At 60.2% G+C, this 18,274-nt stretch overlaps 2 protein-coding genes across 11 annotated transcripts in view; one reads left to right on the forward strand and one right to left on the reverse strand.

The window, feature by feature from the left end:
• CDH23 (cadherin related 23) overlaps window positions 1-18,274 on the forward strand; it is a 125,324-nt gene that overhangs the window by 100,125 nt on the left and 6,925 nt on the right. For 8 of the 9 annotated variants that reach the window (XM_068689166.1, XM_068689173.1, XM_068689165.1 and 5 more), the window contains 15 exons: window positions 8,840-9,061; window positions 9,138-9,257; window positions 10,951-11,131; window positions 12,134-12,267; window positions 12,346-12,555; window positions 12,882-12,989; window positions 13,306-13,408; window positions 14,236-14,361; window positions 14,448-14,651; window positions 14,791-15,249; window positions 16,114-16,230; window positions 16,563-16,787; window positions 17,140-17,309; window positions 17,566-17,703; window positions 17,854-17,973. In XM_068689166.1, coding sequence (XP_068545267.1) covers window positions 8,840-9,061; window positions 9,138-9,257; window positions 10,951-11,131; window positions 12,134-12,267; window positions 12,346-12,555; window positions 12,882-12,989; window positions 13,306-13,408; window positions 14,236-14,361; window positions 14,448-14,651; window positions 14,791-15,249; window positions 16,114-16,230; window positions 16,563-16,787; window positions 17,140-17,309; window positions 17,566-17,703; window positions 17,854-17,973 — 2,637 coding nt within the window. Of the gene's footprint in view, window positions 1-8,839; window positions 9,062-9,137; window positions 9,258-10,950; window positions 11,132-12,133; window positions 12,268-12,345; window positions 12,556-12,881; window positions 12,990-13,305; window positions 13,409-14,034; window positions 14,362-14,447; window positions 14,652-14,790; window positions 15,250-16,113; window positions 16,231-16,562; window positions 16,788-17,139; window positions 17,310-17,565; window positions 17,704-17,853; window positions 17,974-18,274 lie in introns of those variants that run through there. The other variant, XM_068689170.1, reaches the window with a different exon arrangement.
• Window positions 9-7,659, reverse strand: VSIR (V-set immunoregulatory receptor). Of its 2 annotated transcripts, none has more exons than XM_068689177.1 (7): window positions 7,388-7,659; window positions 3,596-4,054; window positions 2,846-2,893; window positions 2,351-2,458; window positions 1,985-2,012; window positions 1,134-1,324; window positions 9-987 (listed from the first exon to the last, which is right to left on the reverse strand). In XM_068689177.1, exons 1-7 carry the CDS (start codon window positions 7,452-7,454, stop codon window positions 950-952), a joined length of 939 nt encoding a protein of 312 aa, XP_068545278.1. In that variant the 5' UTR covers window positions 7,455-7,659; the 3' UTR covers window positions 9-949. The 2 variants fall into 2 exon arrangements, with proteins under 2 accessions (XP_068545278.1, XP_068545279.1); XM_068689178.1 differs by having other exon boundaries at window positions 1,134-1,321; window positions 7,388-7,642.

An 18,274-nucleotide genomic window follows, 5' to 3' on the forward strand; every position in this document is an offset into this window, starting at 1 on the left:
CATCCTTATTTTATTTTTTTTTAATCATCACTGGTAATGAATCACAGGCAGCCGGGGCAGGAGGACTCCCCCAGCAGGAGCGAGCTGTTCCCCTTCCTGTTTGGCACAGAAACCCTCCATCCAATGCTGGCCGGTGACACTGTTTTGTCTCGCCGCGGCTCAAGTACTTTGCCATACGCTCCTGGAAAGGATGTGCCGCCAAGGAGAGCTGGCCGGGTTAGCGCTGCACAGGTTGCAGCCCTGGAAATAAATTAAGAAGGGCTGGGGGAGGCGTGCAGGAGGAGGGCGCCCTCCCGGCATCCCAGCTCCGGCGGGATGCGGCTCCCGGCTGCTCGGGCACACCGGGGCCGGGAGCTGCTCTTCCTTCCATCTTTTCTCTTATGCATCCTCCGGGGTTTAGGCAAAAGGTGAGAACCACAATGCTCATTGTCAATAAAAAGTAAATAGGCTCCGTCCGGGCACGGGGCGTGCGCAGAAAGGGGTGTGCGCGGCTGCGCGCTCTCCGTGCTCTTCTCTGTGGAAATAGGCAGTAAAAATCAAAACCCAAGCAAGAGGGGTCACGTCCATCCGCAGGGCAGAGCCAGTACGGGAGGAACAAGCAGGGCTCCTGCGCCTGACTTTGTTTATTAAGGCATTTTGCTGTTGTTTGATTCTTCTTGGCATCCTCCCTGCCCCTGCCATGGCCATCGGTGTTGCCTGGTGCCAGGCAGGGAAACGTTCGCTCATAGCCCTCACCGCCTGGTCTTCCTCACAGCACAAAGAGAAACCAGCGGTTGGCATCCGGGTGGTAGGGAGAGGAAGGTGAGGAGGTCTTTTTTAGTTCGTTAGATAGATATTTTTCTGAATTTTCCTTGATTGGTGGTGGGAGCTGCTGCCCGCCCTGGCCATGGTGCCTCCTGGTGCGGCCACAGCGCGCTGGCCTCCTCCGTCGCTTTTGCCACCAGACTCTTTAGGCTTTCAAGGAATTCGGCGAGTCGGGAACGGGGTCTGGAAAAGGATGCAGACAGCGGTGTCAGAGCAGCTTGCGGGATGCCCAGCTGCACCAAATATCCACCGGGGCAGCAATCCATCCTCCCTTCACCCCCCCGTGCTCCCCTCGCTGCCTCCCCGGGGAGGGCTGCTCGGACACTCACCCAGCGTGGGGAAGAAGCAGTCCCCGGGGCCCGGGGGGGACAAGGGGGTGTTGGGCTCGGAGAGGAGGTGCCGGCCGGATTCGGAGGGCTGCCGGCTGGCCAGGTAGGAGAGCTGGGGCCGGGGCCGGGGCTCCACGCTGCCCGCGGGGAGCGCCTCGAAGACGGGGTTCTCGATGCCCTGGGCACTGCTGCTGCGGGAGAGGAGAGGGCATGAGGGATGCTCAGGGGTTTTTTTTGAGTATTGCAAAGCCTCCCCGCACGGTGAGATGCCAGAGGGTGTCTCCTCGGCGGGTTTCTAACTGAGGATGCTCTGTCAGGGCACAGAGGCGCAGCTGCGGGGCTGCTTTGGCTCGCCGCGAGACACAGGCACCCATTTTGTCGCTCTCCTGCGAGGCTTGGCAGGCTGCAGCTGATCTTTCAATGCGCCTGCTTCTCAGTGCTCAAATCCCCCCGAAATCTGCCTCAGGACCAACAGCCAGCTCTGAGGCTCCAGCAGGAGGGGGGTGAAGTGCTGTGGTCCCTTGTGTGCGTGCGAACACCTGGCCGTGCGGGACAATGGCCCCATTCAGCGTCTATTTTTGCTGAAACATTTCTTTCTCATCTCTTAAAAGAGCCCTTTTTTAGGCTCAGAGGGAGCCGAGGTGACATTGCGTCAGCGACATCCCGCCGTGGGTGATTTGCATTTTTATTTCAGGACCCGCTTTTCGCCTGGCACTTTTGGGGCACGGGGAGCGACGGAGCCGCTGTAACCAGCAGCACCTCGGCTGCAACCCAGCAGGGAGCCCGGGGGAGGCTTAGCAGGAGGACAGGGCTGGTTTTTGGGGTGTGGGTGTGGGGACAAGCACGCTCACCTCTCCATTCGGACCAGCTCGTGGGCACCTGCCAGAGACAAAAAGCATCAGCACCGTGTGCACCCCACGAGACCCATCCTGCCCACCCATTCAGCATCCCAAAATCAAGCTCTTGGGGCTTTGCCCTCCTCCCCCCGGGGAATTTTGCAATGCAGCGGGGAGCAGCAGTGCCCCAGCCGTGATGAAACAGGGACGGGTGTCGAAAGCACGGTTCCTGCCCGCGGCTGGCGTCGTGCCCACTGCTGCTGCTGCACAACCCACTTCTCCAAAGGGATTCGGCCAGAGCGAGAAGGGCACGGCCCAAATCGGGTCCCTGGGGCTCTGGGACGGGGAAATGGGACGGGGAGCACGCGGCGGAGTACGTACGTCTGCTGCTGACCGCTTGCCTCTGCTTGTAAATCAGCACCAAGATGAGGGGCAGGCAGAGGATGCCCACGATGCAGGCGCCCGTCGCCAGCGCAGCGGCCGTGATATCTGTAAGATACGACCCCCAGGGCTGAATTGCAACCTGATTTTAGCAAAATCTGCCTGTCTAGCAGGCAGCAAGCAGGGCAGGCAGGAAAAAAAAACATGCACAGCCACGTGTGGGCACAGCTGAGCGTCTAGATACGATGCTGGGGGCTGCAGGGTGCGCGGCGCCGTGCGTCGGGGTGCTCAAGCAAGGCCTGGGTTTCCCCTGGCCTTGTAAAATGTTGGGGTGGGAGGTGCTGGTGAGAAAGCTGGTGGCCAGGAGAGCATTGGCAGGGGCACAAGTCACCCCCCCAGCACCCTGCTGTGAGGTCCAGGAGGATTTGGAGTGCCAGGGGGCACGCGGGCCTGGGTGGCGAGCAGCGCTCGGGTTTGGGTTTTCCTTTTCTTTACCTTTGCTGTTGGCGGTGTAAAACGTGCAGTTTTGAAGGTCTCCTCTGCCTGTGGAGGAGAAGACAAAAGTGTGTGAGCCCTCAGGGTGGTCTCGGGTGGCACCCAGCCCCTTCCCCAAGCCCACTGAGGCTGAGCAAACTGGCCCCGAGCGTCCCAAAAGCAGGAGTTTGGCAACGGGGATCTTCCGCCGACCTCGCCTGCGGCTGGCGTGCAGCACAACGCCCCACTTCCCTTTTATTTATTTTTTTTTTTGTCGAGAGGCCAGACAAATGTCTTTCCTAACGCTGCAGACTGAGGGATGACCTCCCCTGGCAGGAGCAAGCCCTTCCCGTAAGCCAGACCCTCCCAGGCAGCTCCGAGGCCAGCTGCAGCCTCCGCGCCCCGAGCTACGCCCGCGCTGCCTCTCCGCTCTTTCACGCAGGGTTTGTTTTCCTCTCCTCCGGAAAGGGGTTGAAGAAGATCACTGAAACTATGTAACACGGCTCCTTGTTGCCTGCAGAGGCAGCAAAAGCTTTTCCACAGCCTTGATTTATTTTGAATTATGTTGTTGGGGACGGGTGGGAGGGTTTGTTCCAGCGCTCCCTGGCCATCGTTCGACCCTTCCACATCCGCGGCTCCCCGTGCTGAGAGCCACCATGTCCCTGAGCCCTGGCAAAGCCACCACCCTGATGCCATTCCCTGACGCCCCCCCCAGGACCCCGAGGCCCCTCTGGCACCCCGTTACCCCTCCCTCGTCCCCCCCCCGCTCACCTCTCTGGATCTGCAGCTCCACAAAGCCGTGAGCCACCTGCAGGGTCTGGGGCTTGCCGTGCTCCCGCCGCACCTCCATGGCGTAGCAGCAGTAATTCCCGCTGTCCTGCAGCGTCAGGTTCATCACCACGATGTGGAAAGCCCCGTGGTGGTTGGGGACAAACTCCACGCCGCGGTGGCCGCCCTGCCACCCGTGGGGGCCCCTCCCGGTGCCGTTGGGCGCCGTGCCGTGGTGCCGGCCGGGCTCCACGTGGTGCAGCTCCCTCTCGGTCAGGTTGCGGATGTGCTGCTTCTCGCTGCAGCTCTGGTCGCCGGCACTGCTGAAGTACCAGGTTTTGTAGAGCAGGTCGTGGCGGTCGGCCAGGGGCCCGCTCACCCGGCAGCTCAGGGTGACGTTCTGCCCCTCCGGGCAGACGCAGCGCGCATAGGGTGCCGTCACCAGCAGCGCCAGCGTCCCTCCTGCGGGAGAGGAGAACGGGGTCAGTACCAGAGCAAGGGGGACCGTGGGGATGGCCAGGGCTTGTGGGGAGCCATCAGCTCCCCTGATGTCACCAACACGGGGACAAACCAGGCTCCCTGAGGCTGAGCATCGAGAAGCGTGACCCAAACCTTTCGTGTCTTCCTGTGGCAGAGGCACCAGCACAATTGCGCCCTGAAAACGAGCCCCGCAGGAGGCTTCAAATAGCACCCGAGCAGCATCTTTCATGTGGCCAGAGGTTTGCACGGCTGGCAGGGGAAGCACCGTGTGGGGCAGGAGGTGTGGGGCTGGGCGGGGGGCACTTTGGGTCTGCAGAGAGAGCGGGAGGAGAAGCAGGGCAGGGGGGCACGGCCCTCAAAGGAGGAAATGTGAGCACCTCGGGGCCGGTTGCGAAGGGCTCTCCAGCTCCTGTTTCCCCACAGCGCGTGTCAACAGCTGGTTAAAAACGAAAAAAGAAAAAAAAGAAAAAAAAGAGAGAAGAAAACAAAACAAAAAAATAGAGAGAGAAAAAGGCATGGGAGGAGGCCGTGCCCCTGAGATCAGGCGGGGAGCGGGTCCCACCCTGCTTGTTTTTAAGCAGAAGGGGGAACTGCTGGCGAGGAGCTGCCTGAAACTGAAAACCGTGCAGGGAGAGAAATCCCTCCCCGAGAAATCCCTCCCCTGCACGAGTGGGGCTTTCCCTGCCCCAGGGGCACAGGGAGGGCTGCAGCGAGGCAGAGGGGGGCACCCCACTGCTACCCCACCTGTCCCGGGGTGCTGGGGGAGGAAAGGGCAAAGCCTGGTGAGGGTCTTCACACTGGTGCTGGGGCCCTGCTGCTGCTAAGTGCAAGCATCACCCTGGGAAGCTGCCCAAAAGGGTCTTTCTGGTGTGGTGCCTTGCTTTTTCTTACATATGGCACTAAGAAAAGGAGGTTCCCGGGGCTGCTTGTGAGAAAAGGGCATCAGGACGAGGTGTTCTAATAAACAGGCAGCATCCTGTTGTTCCACCAGCCCCGCTGCTGCTTCGCCTTGAGGTTTTCTCGCTTGCTATATCGAGCAGCCCCGGGGCGTGCCGAGCCTCCCCGCAGGTCACCCTCCAGCCTGGGACCAGGCTCCCGATGCCTCCACCCCACCCGAGAGCATCCTCGGCCGTGCAGAGAGAGCGAAAGTGAAAACGCCCCGTGCGCCTTGCACGCCTCGAGCCCGTCCCGTGCCACCATGAGCCTTGCGCCCAGCACAAGGCAGCGGGTCCCGAGCACAAAGGGCACCGCTGTGGTGCTGCTACCTGCCGCCACGGGAAGTGCCCCATTCACAGCAGGGCCCCCGGCAGCCCGGGGAAGGGAAGCCGGGGCTCTATAGGAGGAAGTGTCCACGGCAGCTTTTGTTTTCCCCAAAAGTGGGGCCGTCCTGCTCATCCCCACCGACTCCATCTGGGCACCCGCGCCGCTGCCAGCAGCCCCCTGCAGCCCCTGCCCTCACGGACGGGGGAAATCCAGGAGGATTGCTCGTGGGCTGTATTTTTTTTTGTGCCCACACCTTGGTCCCCTTTGCAGATCCGTGCCCAGCACAAGCGGTCCAGGGATGCCGGGAACTACTGGGGTGGAAAAGCAGCACGCTGACAGTAACTGAGCCCCGTCCCTGGGACGGGGCAGAGGTTACCACATGCGTGAGGCCTTCAGCATGACGAATTTCCCTTCGTTTTCCCAAGCACGGTGGAAAGCTTCCAGAAGGCGTCAGGAGCCCGAGCGGCTCCTCCCCGCTGGCGTGCAGCGGGATGGGGCGGCTCCGGGGGTGGCACAGCAAAACACAGAGAGGAGAAAAAGTGCTCGTGCCACGGCACTGCTATCTCTTTGCTGATGAACTGCTTAAATAAAGCAGGATTTTGTGCCAAATCCTGAGCTGCTGAGAAAAAAAACCTCTCCTGAGTCAATTCCCCTGCGCTTGCGAGCAGGTGTGCTTAGTTTCCAGTGGGATTTCCAGAGGTGATTCCCACCCCAGGCCAGGATGCAGCCTCTGCACAGGCACTCCCTGGGCTTGCCAGAGCAGGGAACCTGCCCTTAATTCCTCTTCTGGGAGCTTTTGTACCGAGCAGCCTCACGCAGAAATCCTGCGAGACCCCTCGTCACCGTGCCGTCATTACGCTCCAGGGTTATCAGCCTGGCTGAGAAGGGCCGTGCACCTCAGTGCAAGTGCTTAGGGCAGGGAATTAAAAAGGACGGGACAAAAAAAAAAGGAGGTGCAGGCAGAAAATCTGGTGCCAATTGCCCTTATCTCCCGTGGAGCCAAATGGTTTTGGGTCCCGGGGCAGCGGGGAGCTCCCTGCTCCTCGGTGTCCGCCCCACAGCCAGCAGCACTGTGGAGCTGCTTTGCTCCTCTCCCGGTGTGGTTTTGCTCTTTTTATTTTTTTTTTCTTTCCCAGAAAAATTCAAAGTGAAACTCGGTGGCAGCAGCATGTGACAAACCACTGCCTCTCTCGCATGCCGCCACCTGTCGCGGGCCACACTGCCCCGGCTCGGGGACGGGGTCACAACGCCAGGCTTGGGTTTGGGATGAGATTTGGGAAATCTGGGCAAAGCAAGCTTTGCCGGGGGGTAGGAGGGATGCCTTTGGCATGGCTGCTGCCTGGTCCCTGAGCCGGGTGCCCCCCAGCTGTGCCTTCTTGGCACTGCCAACAGTCAGCAGCCCTCAGCATCGCCCTGCCACAAGCCCCAGCTGGCAGGAAAGCCACGGCGCAAAACAAACGTGCCGTGCCCCTTGTTTCTACACACACCTCTGCAGGCGCTCGGGGCTGAAGGAAGCGGCCAGCCTCGCACAGCTGGGCATTGTTTCTTTCTGGGGCCATGCCAGCAAAAAATCCTTTGTTGTCCCGGGGCAGATGGAGATGCCAAGTTGGCCACGAAGCCGCCCGGCACATCCATGTGCGTGCACGCACCCGTGCTGGCTGCGGGGCAGTGGCGGCAGGGCAGAGTGTCCGTGGGGAGGCTGGTGGCTGTGAGAGGCACACATCGCCTCCCCTGCACCCCTGGGGCAGCTTTCCCAGCCCCGGGGGCTCAGAAAGGGGCTCGGAGGGGGGCACGGGCTGTTTTTTTCCTCCCAATGCACGCTCGACCGAAGCAAAGGAGGAAAAGCAACCGGTGGGCGAGCAGAGTTTGGAGAGCAGCAGCTCCCCCCGATGCAAGCAGCGTGGCCCCACGCACCGCGCGCTGAAGGCGACGGCGGTCCCCTCACCCCCAAAAAAACCAGCGGTGGGGACGGGAAAGTGAAGCACCCCCGAGTTCCCCAGCCCAAGGGGCAGCAGCCCCAGGTGGGGGAGAGGAGAAGGAGCCGGGGCTTACCGTGGGAAGCCAGCAGGGCGAGCAGGGCCAGCAGCAGCAGCAGCAGCGGCGGTGTCACCCGCTCCATCTCAGCGCCGCGCAGCACCGCGCAGCACCGCCGCGCCCGCAGGAAATTTCATTGCGCCGCAGAGAGGAGCAGTGCGAGCACCCCCAGGAGGCCGGCTGGGGCAAGGAGCTTCCCCCTGGCCCTTCCCAGCCCCGCGGCCCCCCGGGGGGGGAATTGGAAGAGCAGCTTGCTTGGAATTTGTGTGTTGTTTTGTTGTTGTTGTTTTTTTTTTAATTTATTTTCGATGTGGTTGCAAGGGTTTGGCGCGTCGCTCGTGGCCGGGCCAGGCTGGTGCTGCGGAAAACCTCCTGGGATGGACGGGAGGTGGGTGAAAAAGGGGAACTCGGAGCGGAGCCAGCCACAGGGCTTGGTGCAGAAAGGGAGAGCCCGGTGGCAGCCGGAGAAATCCCAGCCCTGGTGGCATCCGAAGCGTGCAGTGTCCCTGCGGTGCGTGCTGAGCGCATCCTCTCCAGCCACGTCCCGTGCACGTGGTGCCCCCAGCTTCACACAAGTGCCTGCTGATCCCCCAGGCTCTGACTTCACTCAGAAAGCTCAAAGCTCAGCGGGTGCAGCCAGGGCCACCTTATTTCAAAGAGACGAGCTCCATGTCCCTTTGTAGTGGAGCCCGGGGTCACTTGGAGGTTTGCAAAGTGCTCGAAAGCTTGCTGACAACCTGCTCTGAGTGTTTGAGCGTGCAGGGAAATAGAAAAGTAGCTGCGCAGCTTGTGGTTTTATGGCAAACACTTCTGTGAATCTCTTGTCAGAGATGTAACCCCTGCCTGGTAGGAGGAAACTTGTCCGTGGGGGAAGGTGGAGGTGCAAATCCAGAGGGGTTTTTGTGGCAGTCACAACCTGGGAGGGAGCTGCAGTGTGCTCACGTGCAAAGCCCTTCCCTGGAGCTGGTGAAAATGTCCCACCCGTCCCCCTGCAAAAGTAGGTCGGAGATGTTCCTTTTTTGTTCTTCCTCTGAGCCAAGCAGCAGCATCGCAGGGTGTTTTCCATCCTACCGTGCTGCCACCCTCAGTGGTAGTGACCAAGGTGTCCCCAGCGTCACCTGCAGAGACCTATCCCAAAGGAAGAGAGGCTCAAAGGGGATCAATTTTTGTTTTTTGGGGGGAAAAGGAGAGAGATGGTGCCAGGGCATGTTGTGCTTGGGAAGAAGGGTGTGATTTAACCCCTGTGCACTTAGCTCAATACCTGCTCCCAGCCACTGCCTCGTGCTGGAGATGTTTCTGCAGCCAGGCTCGCTTTGTTTTAAGGCAATACCTCATGCTTCTCTCAGTAGGGTTGACCCCAAGTTGGTCGTTGTCCTTGATGGGTCAAGCCTCACCCCGCCAGCTCGGGGCCTTGCAGAGCCCATCCCACCCCCACATGGGGGCTCACCACCGTGTCCCCACGTCCCGCAGGCCACCACCACAGTGTACGTCACCGTCCTGGACGAGAACGACAACGCCCCCGCCTTCCAGCAGCAGCTCTACGAGGTGACGCTGGACGAGGGCCCCGCCACCCTCAATGCCACCCTGGTCACCGTGCAGGCCCTGGACCTGGACGAGGGGCCCAACGGCACGGTCACCTACGCCATCACCGAAGGCAACATCTTGGGTACCTTCCACATCGACAGCGCCACGGTCAGTATAAGGGCGCCGTCCCCAGCGTGGCCGTGCCCTTCTCCCTCATCCCTCACCCCGTCTCCTGGTCCTGCAGGGGCAGATCCGCACCCTGAAGGAGCTGGACTACGAGATCAGCCACGGGCGCTACACCTTGGTGGTCACGGCCACGGACCAGTGTCCCGCTGCCTCGCGCCGCCTGACGTCCACCGCCACGGTAGGGTTGCGACAGCGGGGCGGCCTCGGGGTCCAGGAGTTCCCCTCGCGTGAGCGGTTTCACATCTCCTTCCCAGCGGCCACCAGCTCTTCCCAGTTGGCCCAGTTGCTGCTCCGTCATGGGGGGTTGCAAAACGGGCACGTGGCAAGGGCTGCTCACGGTTGGGCTCTTCTCAGATTATTCATCTGGTTTTTAAACTCGATTTTGGTGCCCCGTAGGGAGGTTGCATGAAGTTTCTCGTCACCTGTTGTTGCTTTTGTCCATAGTTCTTCCGTTTCTTCTGGACTGCGTTGACCTGAACTTGGCGTGCCGCTCAAAGAGCAGGGCAGTGGACTAACAGCTCCAAAACACGTGTTTTGCAGGAATTGAATACACCGAGTATTCCTGTGGCCTAAATTGAAAAGTGATGGGTTGTATGGCAGGATTTGTCCTTGTCCAGAGTGATTTTGGAGCCTGCAAGAGGAAGGGACTGATTAGAGCTCTCATTGAGCTCATTGACCCTGGAAGCCCCATCAGCCGTGAGGACCAAAGCTAGACGGAACAGGAACCTCCCTACACAGCCCACGGGGCTTCTGCCAGCACAGTCTGAAGGCAAAGCTTTTAGGAGCAGATTTAGTGACTATTTTGGATAGCGAGTGGTGGGAAATCCATCTCCCTGATAAGGCGTGCCAGTGTTTGTTGTCTCCGCTGCTAGGAGACGGAGCCGAGACTCAGATAAAGTCTTTAAAGATCAAGGTTAGCCAGTATCAAGCGTCCGTCTGATGGGTTTTACTACCCTCAATTCAGGAGGTCAAAAAGCTCCTCGTTTTCAGCATCTCTCTTACCCATGTGGCCGGGAGATGCGAGGCGGAGGAGTGCTCGCTAAGCTCAACCTTTTACTAGCCACCGGAGACTCTCCTCCTCACGCAGGCATTTCCACTACCCGAGTGCCCTGAAGGGCCTTGCAATATAGCATGGTGTAGAGGTATAAAAATGCCTCGTGTGTAGGGTGACTCAGTTAGAAAGCCAAATCCCTGCAAGGCTGGAGCTTGGCGTGGCTGCTGGCCCCGGTGGCGGTGCTCCCCTGGTGACACCGTGCTCGGCTGTGTCCCGAAGTTGCTATTTTTCCTTTTGGAGAACTGTAGCAGTGCTGCTGGCCAGCCCAGTGTGTCATGGAAAGGGACGGTGAGCCAGCTGCGTTGGTGGTGGTTTATGTTTGACTCAAAAAGCACGCTCAATTTTTTTTTTTAGTTGAAACGAAGCCCTTGGTTTGTCCCGGAGGAAAAGGAGCGAGCAAGCCTGCAGAGAACAGCTCTCTGAACTCATGCCTTTGGTGGCCAAGTGCATTTCTGTCTCCTTTTCGGGCTCATTTGGGGTTCTTCCTTGCTCGCCCTCTCCTCCAGCAGTGGAGAAGGTGGTTGGGGACTTTGTGCCAGTTAATGCCATGATGCGAATGTGGAGAACATCTGGTTTGGGCTTTGCCTTCCCCCTTGTGGTGCACAGCCCAGGGGTTTGACAGAGCCCCAGCTGTGCGTGGGGCTGGATTTTCAGTTTTAGGGGTAGGATGAGCAAAGCCAGAGCTATTTGGGAAGTACTTGGTGGTGCTGTCCATCCGTGGCTCACCCATCCGGCGTGGCTCACCCATCCGGCGATGAGCCCAGAGCTGGTCCCCTCTCCGCTCACCGCCCTCTCCACCTTCTCCCCTCGCCCACAGGTGCTGGTGAACCTCAACGACATCAACGACAACTGTCCCACCTTCCCGCGGCCCTACGAAGGTCCCTTCGACGTCACCGAAGGGCAACCTGGCCCACGCGTGTGGACCTTCCTGGCCCACGACGGGGACTCGGGGCCCAGCGGGCAGGTGGAGTACAGCATCGTCGCTGGGGACCCTCTTGGTGAGCAGGGTGGCATCTCCCCGGCTTCACACCGCAGCTGGTGGCACGTCCCCATCCCTCTGCCCCTGCAGAGGAGCACGGGATGGAACCCCACATTTTTGGCACAGGAGATCGCTGTCCATTTTTGCTTTATTTTGTGGTTTTTTGTTGGTTTTTTTTTTTTTTCCAAGCAGAGCCTTGCCACCGGGCAGGGAGGGGGTGGGTGGAGGAGAGCGGGGCGGAAGCGTTTCAGAAAAGCCATCCTCCCAGCAGGCTGCTTCTGCAAATTCAGCCTTTCGACACCAGGAAATCCTGTTTGAGCAACAGGAAACTTAACCTGTTAGTGTCCGGGGAGGGGGGCCCGGGCTTGTGCAAGGAGAGAGGGGAGAGGGGGGGGGAGGAATCTGCTGAACAATAAACGCCAAGCAAAAATAAATAGTGCAGAAAGAGAAAACGAGAGAGGCACGGCCCCATTGCAGGGGCTGCAGGGCGTTTTGGGGTCTCTGCAACCCGCAGCAAAGCTGCAGCTGGAGCCAGGCAGCCCCGGAGCAGATGGCAGAGCAGCTGCGGGTGTCCCCGGCCGCGTGGCAGCTGTGGGGACACAGCTACGCCCGTGGTGACTTCGGCCAAGGTTTCTGGAAGACAAAGCCCCGTCCCGTCTACCAGCTGGCCCTGGCTGCAAAACATCTCCAGAACAAGCAGGATGCGGCCCCTTGGCTCTGGGGAGGGGGATCCATGCCATGCAGCCCCCCTGCCCGGGCACAGCAGGTGCTTGGAGGGCTCTTGGCATCTGCAGAAAGGGCCACGAGCACCTTGCTTTTGGCCACTCAGCCCACCCAGCTGCTCCTGATGGTGCCTGCATAGACCCCCGCTGCTTCATCCCACTGATAATGGGGTTGCAGCCCCCAAACCCATAAAGCTCACCCCTCCCTGTGGCCAGAGCCCATGGTGCCTGTCCCCCTTGTCTCTTTGGGAACGCCAGCGGTGTCCCAGCGCGAGCCACGGCCCCACTGTCTCCGACAGGGGAGTTTGTGATCTCCCCGGTGGAAGGGGAGCTGCGGGTGCGGAAGGATGCCGAGCTGGACCGGGAGAACATCCCCTTCTACAACCTCACCATCGCCGCCCGGGACCGGGGCGTGCCCCCACTCAGCTCCACGGTGAGTGCCGTGACCAGGAATAGAAAACAGGGGTGGGAACTGGTGCCCCGAGCCCATAGCTCTTCTCCGACCCCACAGATGGTGGTGGGCGTGCGTGTGCTGGACATCAACGACAACGACCCCGTGCTCCTCAACCTGCCGATGAACCTCACCCTCAGCGAGCACGCCCCCGTCTCCAGCTTCGTCACCCGCGTCCTCGCCCGGGACGCGGACAAGGGGCCGAACGCCCTCCTCACCTTCGATATCACCGCCGGCAACGCCGAGAGCGCCTTCTACATCAACAGCACCGTACGCCCCGCGCCCGCGGCTGGGGGCCAGGAGGTGGAGGGTGGGCACCACGTGTGGGCACAGCTCCCTTCTTCACCCCGTGCGTTGATTTGCACCCCAGGAAGGATATAGGGCACCCCAGAGCTAAGGAGGATGGGGATTTTGGAGTCATGGGGCAGGCACCAAGCCAGGTGTATAGGGATCTGCAGGCTGGTGGGAGCTCAAGGACCTCGTGGCACCAGGCAGGGCTGCTCTGGTCTAGCTCTGCCATCCCTAGGGTGTCTTCTCCAACAGAAGCAGCCCACCTCACGTCCCTTGTACGTATTTTCTCCCTTTTTCCTCCATAGACCGGCATCATCTACGTAAACCGCCCCTTGGACCGGGAGCGGGTGGCAGAGTACAGGCTGACCATCACGGTGAAGGACAACCCCGAGAACATACGCAATGCCAGGCGGGTAATTATGGACACTGAAGGGGCTGCCAGTGGTGTCAGAGGCAGGGTGGTGGGACACAGGGCCCCATGGCATCAGTAGGCATCATGGAGGGTGGGCCAGGGTTGGGCTGGAGAGCTGGCCAACCACAATGACATCTGCCAGGATGTCCCAGATGTCACCCTTCAGGGCATGGGGTGGGAAGAGATGCCCAACCCTACGGTCGGGGTCCCTGCAGACCCTCCAGGGTGGTCTGGGGAGGAGAGGAGGGAGGCGAGCTCGAGGAAAGGACGTTGCAGTCATCACCCTCTTGTTCCTGTTTTCCTTCACACACCTTTAGGATTTCGACCTGCTGGTCATTTCCATAGCGGATGAGAACGACAACCACCCCCTCTTCACCCAGAGTTCCTACCAGGCCGAGGTGATGGAGAACTCGCCCCCGGGTATGCCTCTCTTCGCTCCCTTTGGGGCCGGGCAAGGGGAAGTGTCTCCTGGCCACCACGGGCTGGGCTCCAATGGTGCCACGGCGCAGGGCAAGGCTGCAGGTCAGTGGGAAGGGGGTGCTGAGCAGGACGGGAGGTCAGCCTTCAGGAGACCGTGGCTTTTGTCCATCCAACCTGTGGAAGCCCTTCTTGGCTCAGGCAAGACGCAATCCTGCAACAAATCAGCCCTGCTTGGGAATTGCTTGGCAGCAGAGAGTGAGATGCTGTGCCCGTGGTCCGAGCTGAGCCCTGTGGGCAGCCCTGGAGGCCCACAAACAGCGGGGTCTTGTAGGGGACGGGGTGCCACCTCTCCAGCACCAGCACCTTAAGCTGCCTTGCTCCATGGGGTGGAGATAAAACAGTCCAGCCTGTCCAGGTAGACATCCCTCAGCTAAAGAGCTAGGAATATCCCTCCTATTTCTATGTTTTTCTGCCTTCCTGCTGTATAAATCTCTCCAAGACCTCGGGTGCCTCCCCACCCAGCTGGTAGCTGCTCCCAGGCAAAGGGTTTGGGCACCTCCAGGAGCTCCCCTCCTACGAAACCCAGCGGGACTGACGGATGTGCCTGTCTGTCTGTTTGTTTTTAGCCGGACGCCCCACCGCCGCGCCTGGGCCCCGCGTGCCGCTCTGCGAGGCTGCAGCAGCCACCCCCTCGCGCCCCGCGAGGCCCCGCTCTGTCACCTCCTCCATTCATTCATTGCTGTCCCTCATGCGTCACCGGGCTGGGAGGGGGACAGGGGACCCTGTGGGGGACTGCCACCATCCCTAACCCCTCTTGTCCCATGCAGGGACTCCGCTCACTGTGCTCAATGGACCAGTCCTGGCTCTGGATGGCGACCAGGGCAGCAACGCCGTGGTGACCTACGAGCTCTTGGGGACATCCCCGGACCTCTTTGTTATCAACAACAAGACAGGTGGGGTGGCTCGGCAGGCCCCTGTCCCTAGCCCAGGGCCACCAGGCAGATATGGGGTCTGTCACTTGGCTTTTCTGCTTCTCCAGGCGTCATTTCGGTGAAGGCTGGTGGTGTGATAGACCGAGAAGCTTTGCCAGACCCTCTGCTGGAGTTCACACTGGTGGCCCGTGACATCGGGGGGCTGAACAGCACCGCCAGCCTCACGGTGACGGTCCTGGATGACAATGACAACCGCCCCGTCTTCCAGCCCGCCTCCGTCACGGCGCGGCTGCGGGAAAACAGCCCCCCAGGTGAGGACAGGGATGACATCTGGATGTCCCCGTGGGACCCTGAAGAGACAGCTTCCAACCTGCAGGACTTGGCTGGGTTGAGGTTGAAGGGAAATTTCGGGAGCTGGGGCTGCCCATGCTGCTTGGTGGTTTTTCCCAGGCTTTTCCGTCCTCCGCGTGACAGCCACGGACGCGGACAGCGGCCTCAACAAACAGCTGGATTACCGGATCGAAGGCGGGGGCCAGGACAGGTTCCTGATTGAGGCCGCCACCGGGGTGATCCGCGTGGCCAACCTCAGCATCGACCGGGAGGAGCGGGACGCCTACCGGCTGACGGTGGTGGCCGTGGACCAGGGCACGCCGGCGCTCTCGGGCACTGCCACCGTCAGCATCATCATCGACGACGTCAACGACTGCCGGCCCGAATTCGTCAACCCCATCCAGACGGTCAGCGTGCCCGAGTCAGCCGCCCCCGGCACCGTGGTGGCCGAGGTGACCGCCATCGACCGGGACCTCCACCCCCGCCTGGAGTACTACCTGCTGGAGATCGTGGCCCGTGACGACACGGACGCGCTGGTGCCCAACCAGCAAGGAACGTTCACGGTGGATTTTAGGACAGGTAGGAGAGCGGGACGGGCAACACGGGCGGTGCGGACCTCTCTCCTTGCTTCTGCTTCTTCTTCTTCTCTACCTGGAGGTAGGTGTCCGAGATGATGCTCACCTCCTGCCTCCCCGCTCTCCTCCTCCAGCTGCCCCGTCTCACCCTGCCCTCTCTCTCCCCTGCCTCTGGGGGTCTTATCTAACCCTTTAGATAATCTGGTCTTATCTAACCCTTTTCTTTCCTTTTTCCGGCTCTCAGCTCACCAGGTTTGTCTCGGTGTCTGTGCACGTTTCTCTCCCCGTGCCATCCGTCGCCTCCCTCCATCTCACCCATCACCATCACAGGAGGGTGGTGGCTGCTCAGCCTTCACAGACCGGACGCGGGCACCCTTGCTGGGGGGGACTGGGATGGGGGGACTGGGGTAAGTGGTGCCTGGTGGGCTCTGCCCCAAGGGAAGAAGGACCAGGAGCCTCCCACTGTGAGTTTTGGAAGCACAGAGCTGGTCTGAAACAGAAAAAGTGCCTTGATGGAAAGAACGTGGGAAAAGTCTCCTAAAGATGCCCAGATGCTGTGTGAAGGTGGATGGGGGTCACACAGCAGAAACTGCTCCCAAACCCCTCTCGTCTGCACAACCCAAACCCCAACCGAGGAGCGTGAGACCCAGGAGGCTGGGCAGAGCGGAGCAGGCAGGAAGGCAGGTGATGGAGAGCACAGGATGGAGAGAAGTCGTCTCCTCACATAGCTATCAAATATTTTTCTCTGGTCAGCCTTTGGCGAGACAGGAGAGCGAGCACAGAGGAGGATTCAGCAGCTGGTGCCGACCGACCTGCCCAGGCCTTAGCAGGGTGCACGACTCTAACCCCAGTCTTTTTGGCTTCCCAGGAGCTGTGAAGATCAAAACCCCTCTCAACAGAGAACTGGTGGCCACGTACGAGCTCACCATCTCTGTCCATGACAATGCCAGCGAAGTCATCGACCGCTCGGTCAGCGTGCCCAACGGTAAGCACGGACCCTTGCTGTGGAGAAGGCCAGGCAGCACGGGGGCACGTTGCCTGTCCCAGCCACCAGCACAGCCTCCTGGCCCTTGGCCACCATCCCCAAGCCAGGCACACATGAGAAGATGTGAAATTGGAGTTGGGGCTCCTCTAGCTCAGTGAATTTTGTCCCACCTGAATATTGCCATTGCTCTTGGCGCGCCACCTCAGTTTAGTTGGCTTTCCCGGAGCTTCATCCTTGTTTTTTAGGACCCTCCTTTCTTCCATCCTTCCTTCCCTTCTCTATCTCACTTCTTTCTCTCTTCTCCCTCTTCTCTTCCCCTTTGGCCTCCACAGCCAAGCTGACGGTCAACGTCTTGGACGTCAACGACAACACGCCCCGCTTTCGCCCGTTCGGGGTCACGTACTTCACCGAGCGCATCCTGGAGGGAGCCACGCGGGGCACCACACTCATTTCCATCTCGGCCGTGGACCCAGACAAAGGTGCCAACGGGCAGATCACCTACGAGCTGCTAGACCTCTCCCCAGAAGGCTACGCCTGCCTCGAGGACCCGTCGGCAGGTTGGTGGCCTGGGGAGGTGCGAGCCCCGCAAGGCCCGTGAGAGGGATGGGGGAAGAGGTGGGGTGTTCGCAGCCCCTTGGCACAGCCCCTTTACTAAAAGGACTAAGCTATACTCCTCCTATGAGAAATTTGGCCAGGATTTGGCTACAGAGGGCAAAAACTCTCCATCAAGTAGAGGGGGAACTCCATGAAGGTGTTGTGTCTGATTGCCAGCCCTCGGTAGGCGGCCTTGGAAGGTTTCTTTAATTCATTTCTCTGCCTTTATTCCATCACCATGTCCTGTGTGGAGAGAAGGCCGTCAGGAGGGGACCTGGGGGCAGGTTTCTCATTTCAGGGTCTGCCGTCTTCTAGGGAAGGTCGTGGCCAACAGGACGGTGGACTACGAGGAGGTGCAGTGGCTGAACTTCACCGTCCGCGCTTCCGACAACGGCTCCCCCCGCAGATGGGCCGAGATCCCCGTCTACCTCCAGATAGTGGACATCAACGACAACAACCCCGTTTTCAGCCAGCCGTCCTACCAGGTGAGCCAGGATCCCTTTTCTGAGTCCTGGGGGTTCTCTGGGGACACCACCACCACATCTGTGCCTGAACCATCTAAAGAAGATGGTCAGCACGCCGACATGCTGCATGTGAACGCCTTGTTATGGGCAGGGTCACCAGGCTGAGACCTGCCAGAATGAGCATTGCATTGGTGGTATTAACTGGTATTAACTCCATTTTCCTACTAAAGTGGCACAGGGTGCAACAACCAGCTCTCCCTGCTCCCTTTTTTTGCAGAAAGCTGTCTTTGAGGACGTGCCACTGGGTACGGTCATCCTGAGGGTCAAGGCCACGGATGCGGATTCGGGGCGTTTTGCTCTCATCCAGTACAGCCTGGGGGATGGAGAGGGCAAGTTCGGGATAAATCCCAACACGGTAAGGAGCCAGCTGAGGCTGAAACAGAGCGGGGAAAGAGAGGATGAGATGATCCCACCTTGTGGGACAGCCTTGCTCCTGCACCTCACCTTCTGCTCGAGTCGCAGCTCTGCTGGACCGGACCCACCTGGAGTTCTTTGTGTGCTGCAGGGGGACATCTACATCTTGTCGGCCCTGGACCGGGAGAAGAAGGATCACTACACACTGACAGCCGTGGCCAGGGACAACCCCGGGGACATCCCCAGTAACCGCCGGGAAAACTCGGTGCAGGTAGAGCCACCACCACTCCCGTGGAGAGCAGAGGACCCCAGAAAACAGGGGTGGGGTGGTGAATGAAGGGGGATGTACACCAAGCATCCATGGGAGGGGACGGAGCAGGAGGGGCAGGAGAGAGCGATGCTATTGTCTGTGAGTGCTCCGGCCAGCCGTGGAGAGAATGGGTGCCCCGGCCACGTCTGTCCCCATTGTTGGAGGCAGGAATTGGGCCAGCAGAGCGAGACGAATAGCAGGAAGGGCACTGCGCCCCGGTGCCGGTCACGGCAGGGGCCCCATCCTCGCGTGACCCGGTGCG

Source organism: Anas acuta, chromosome 7, assembly GCF_963932015.1.
Source record: "Anas acuta chromosome 7, bAnaAcu1.1, whole genome shotgun sequence".
Taxonomy (NCBI): domain Eukaryota; kingdom Metazoa; phylum Chordata; class Aves; order Anseriformes; family Anatidae; genus Anas; species Anas acuta.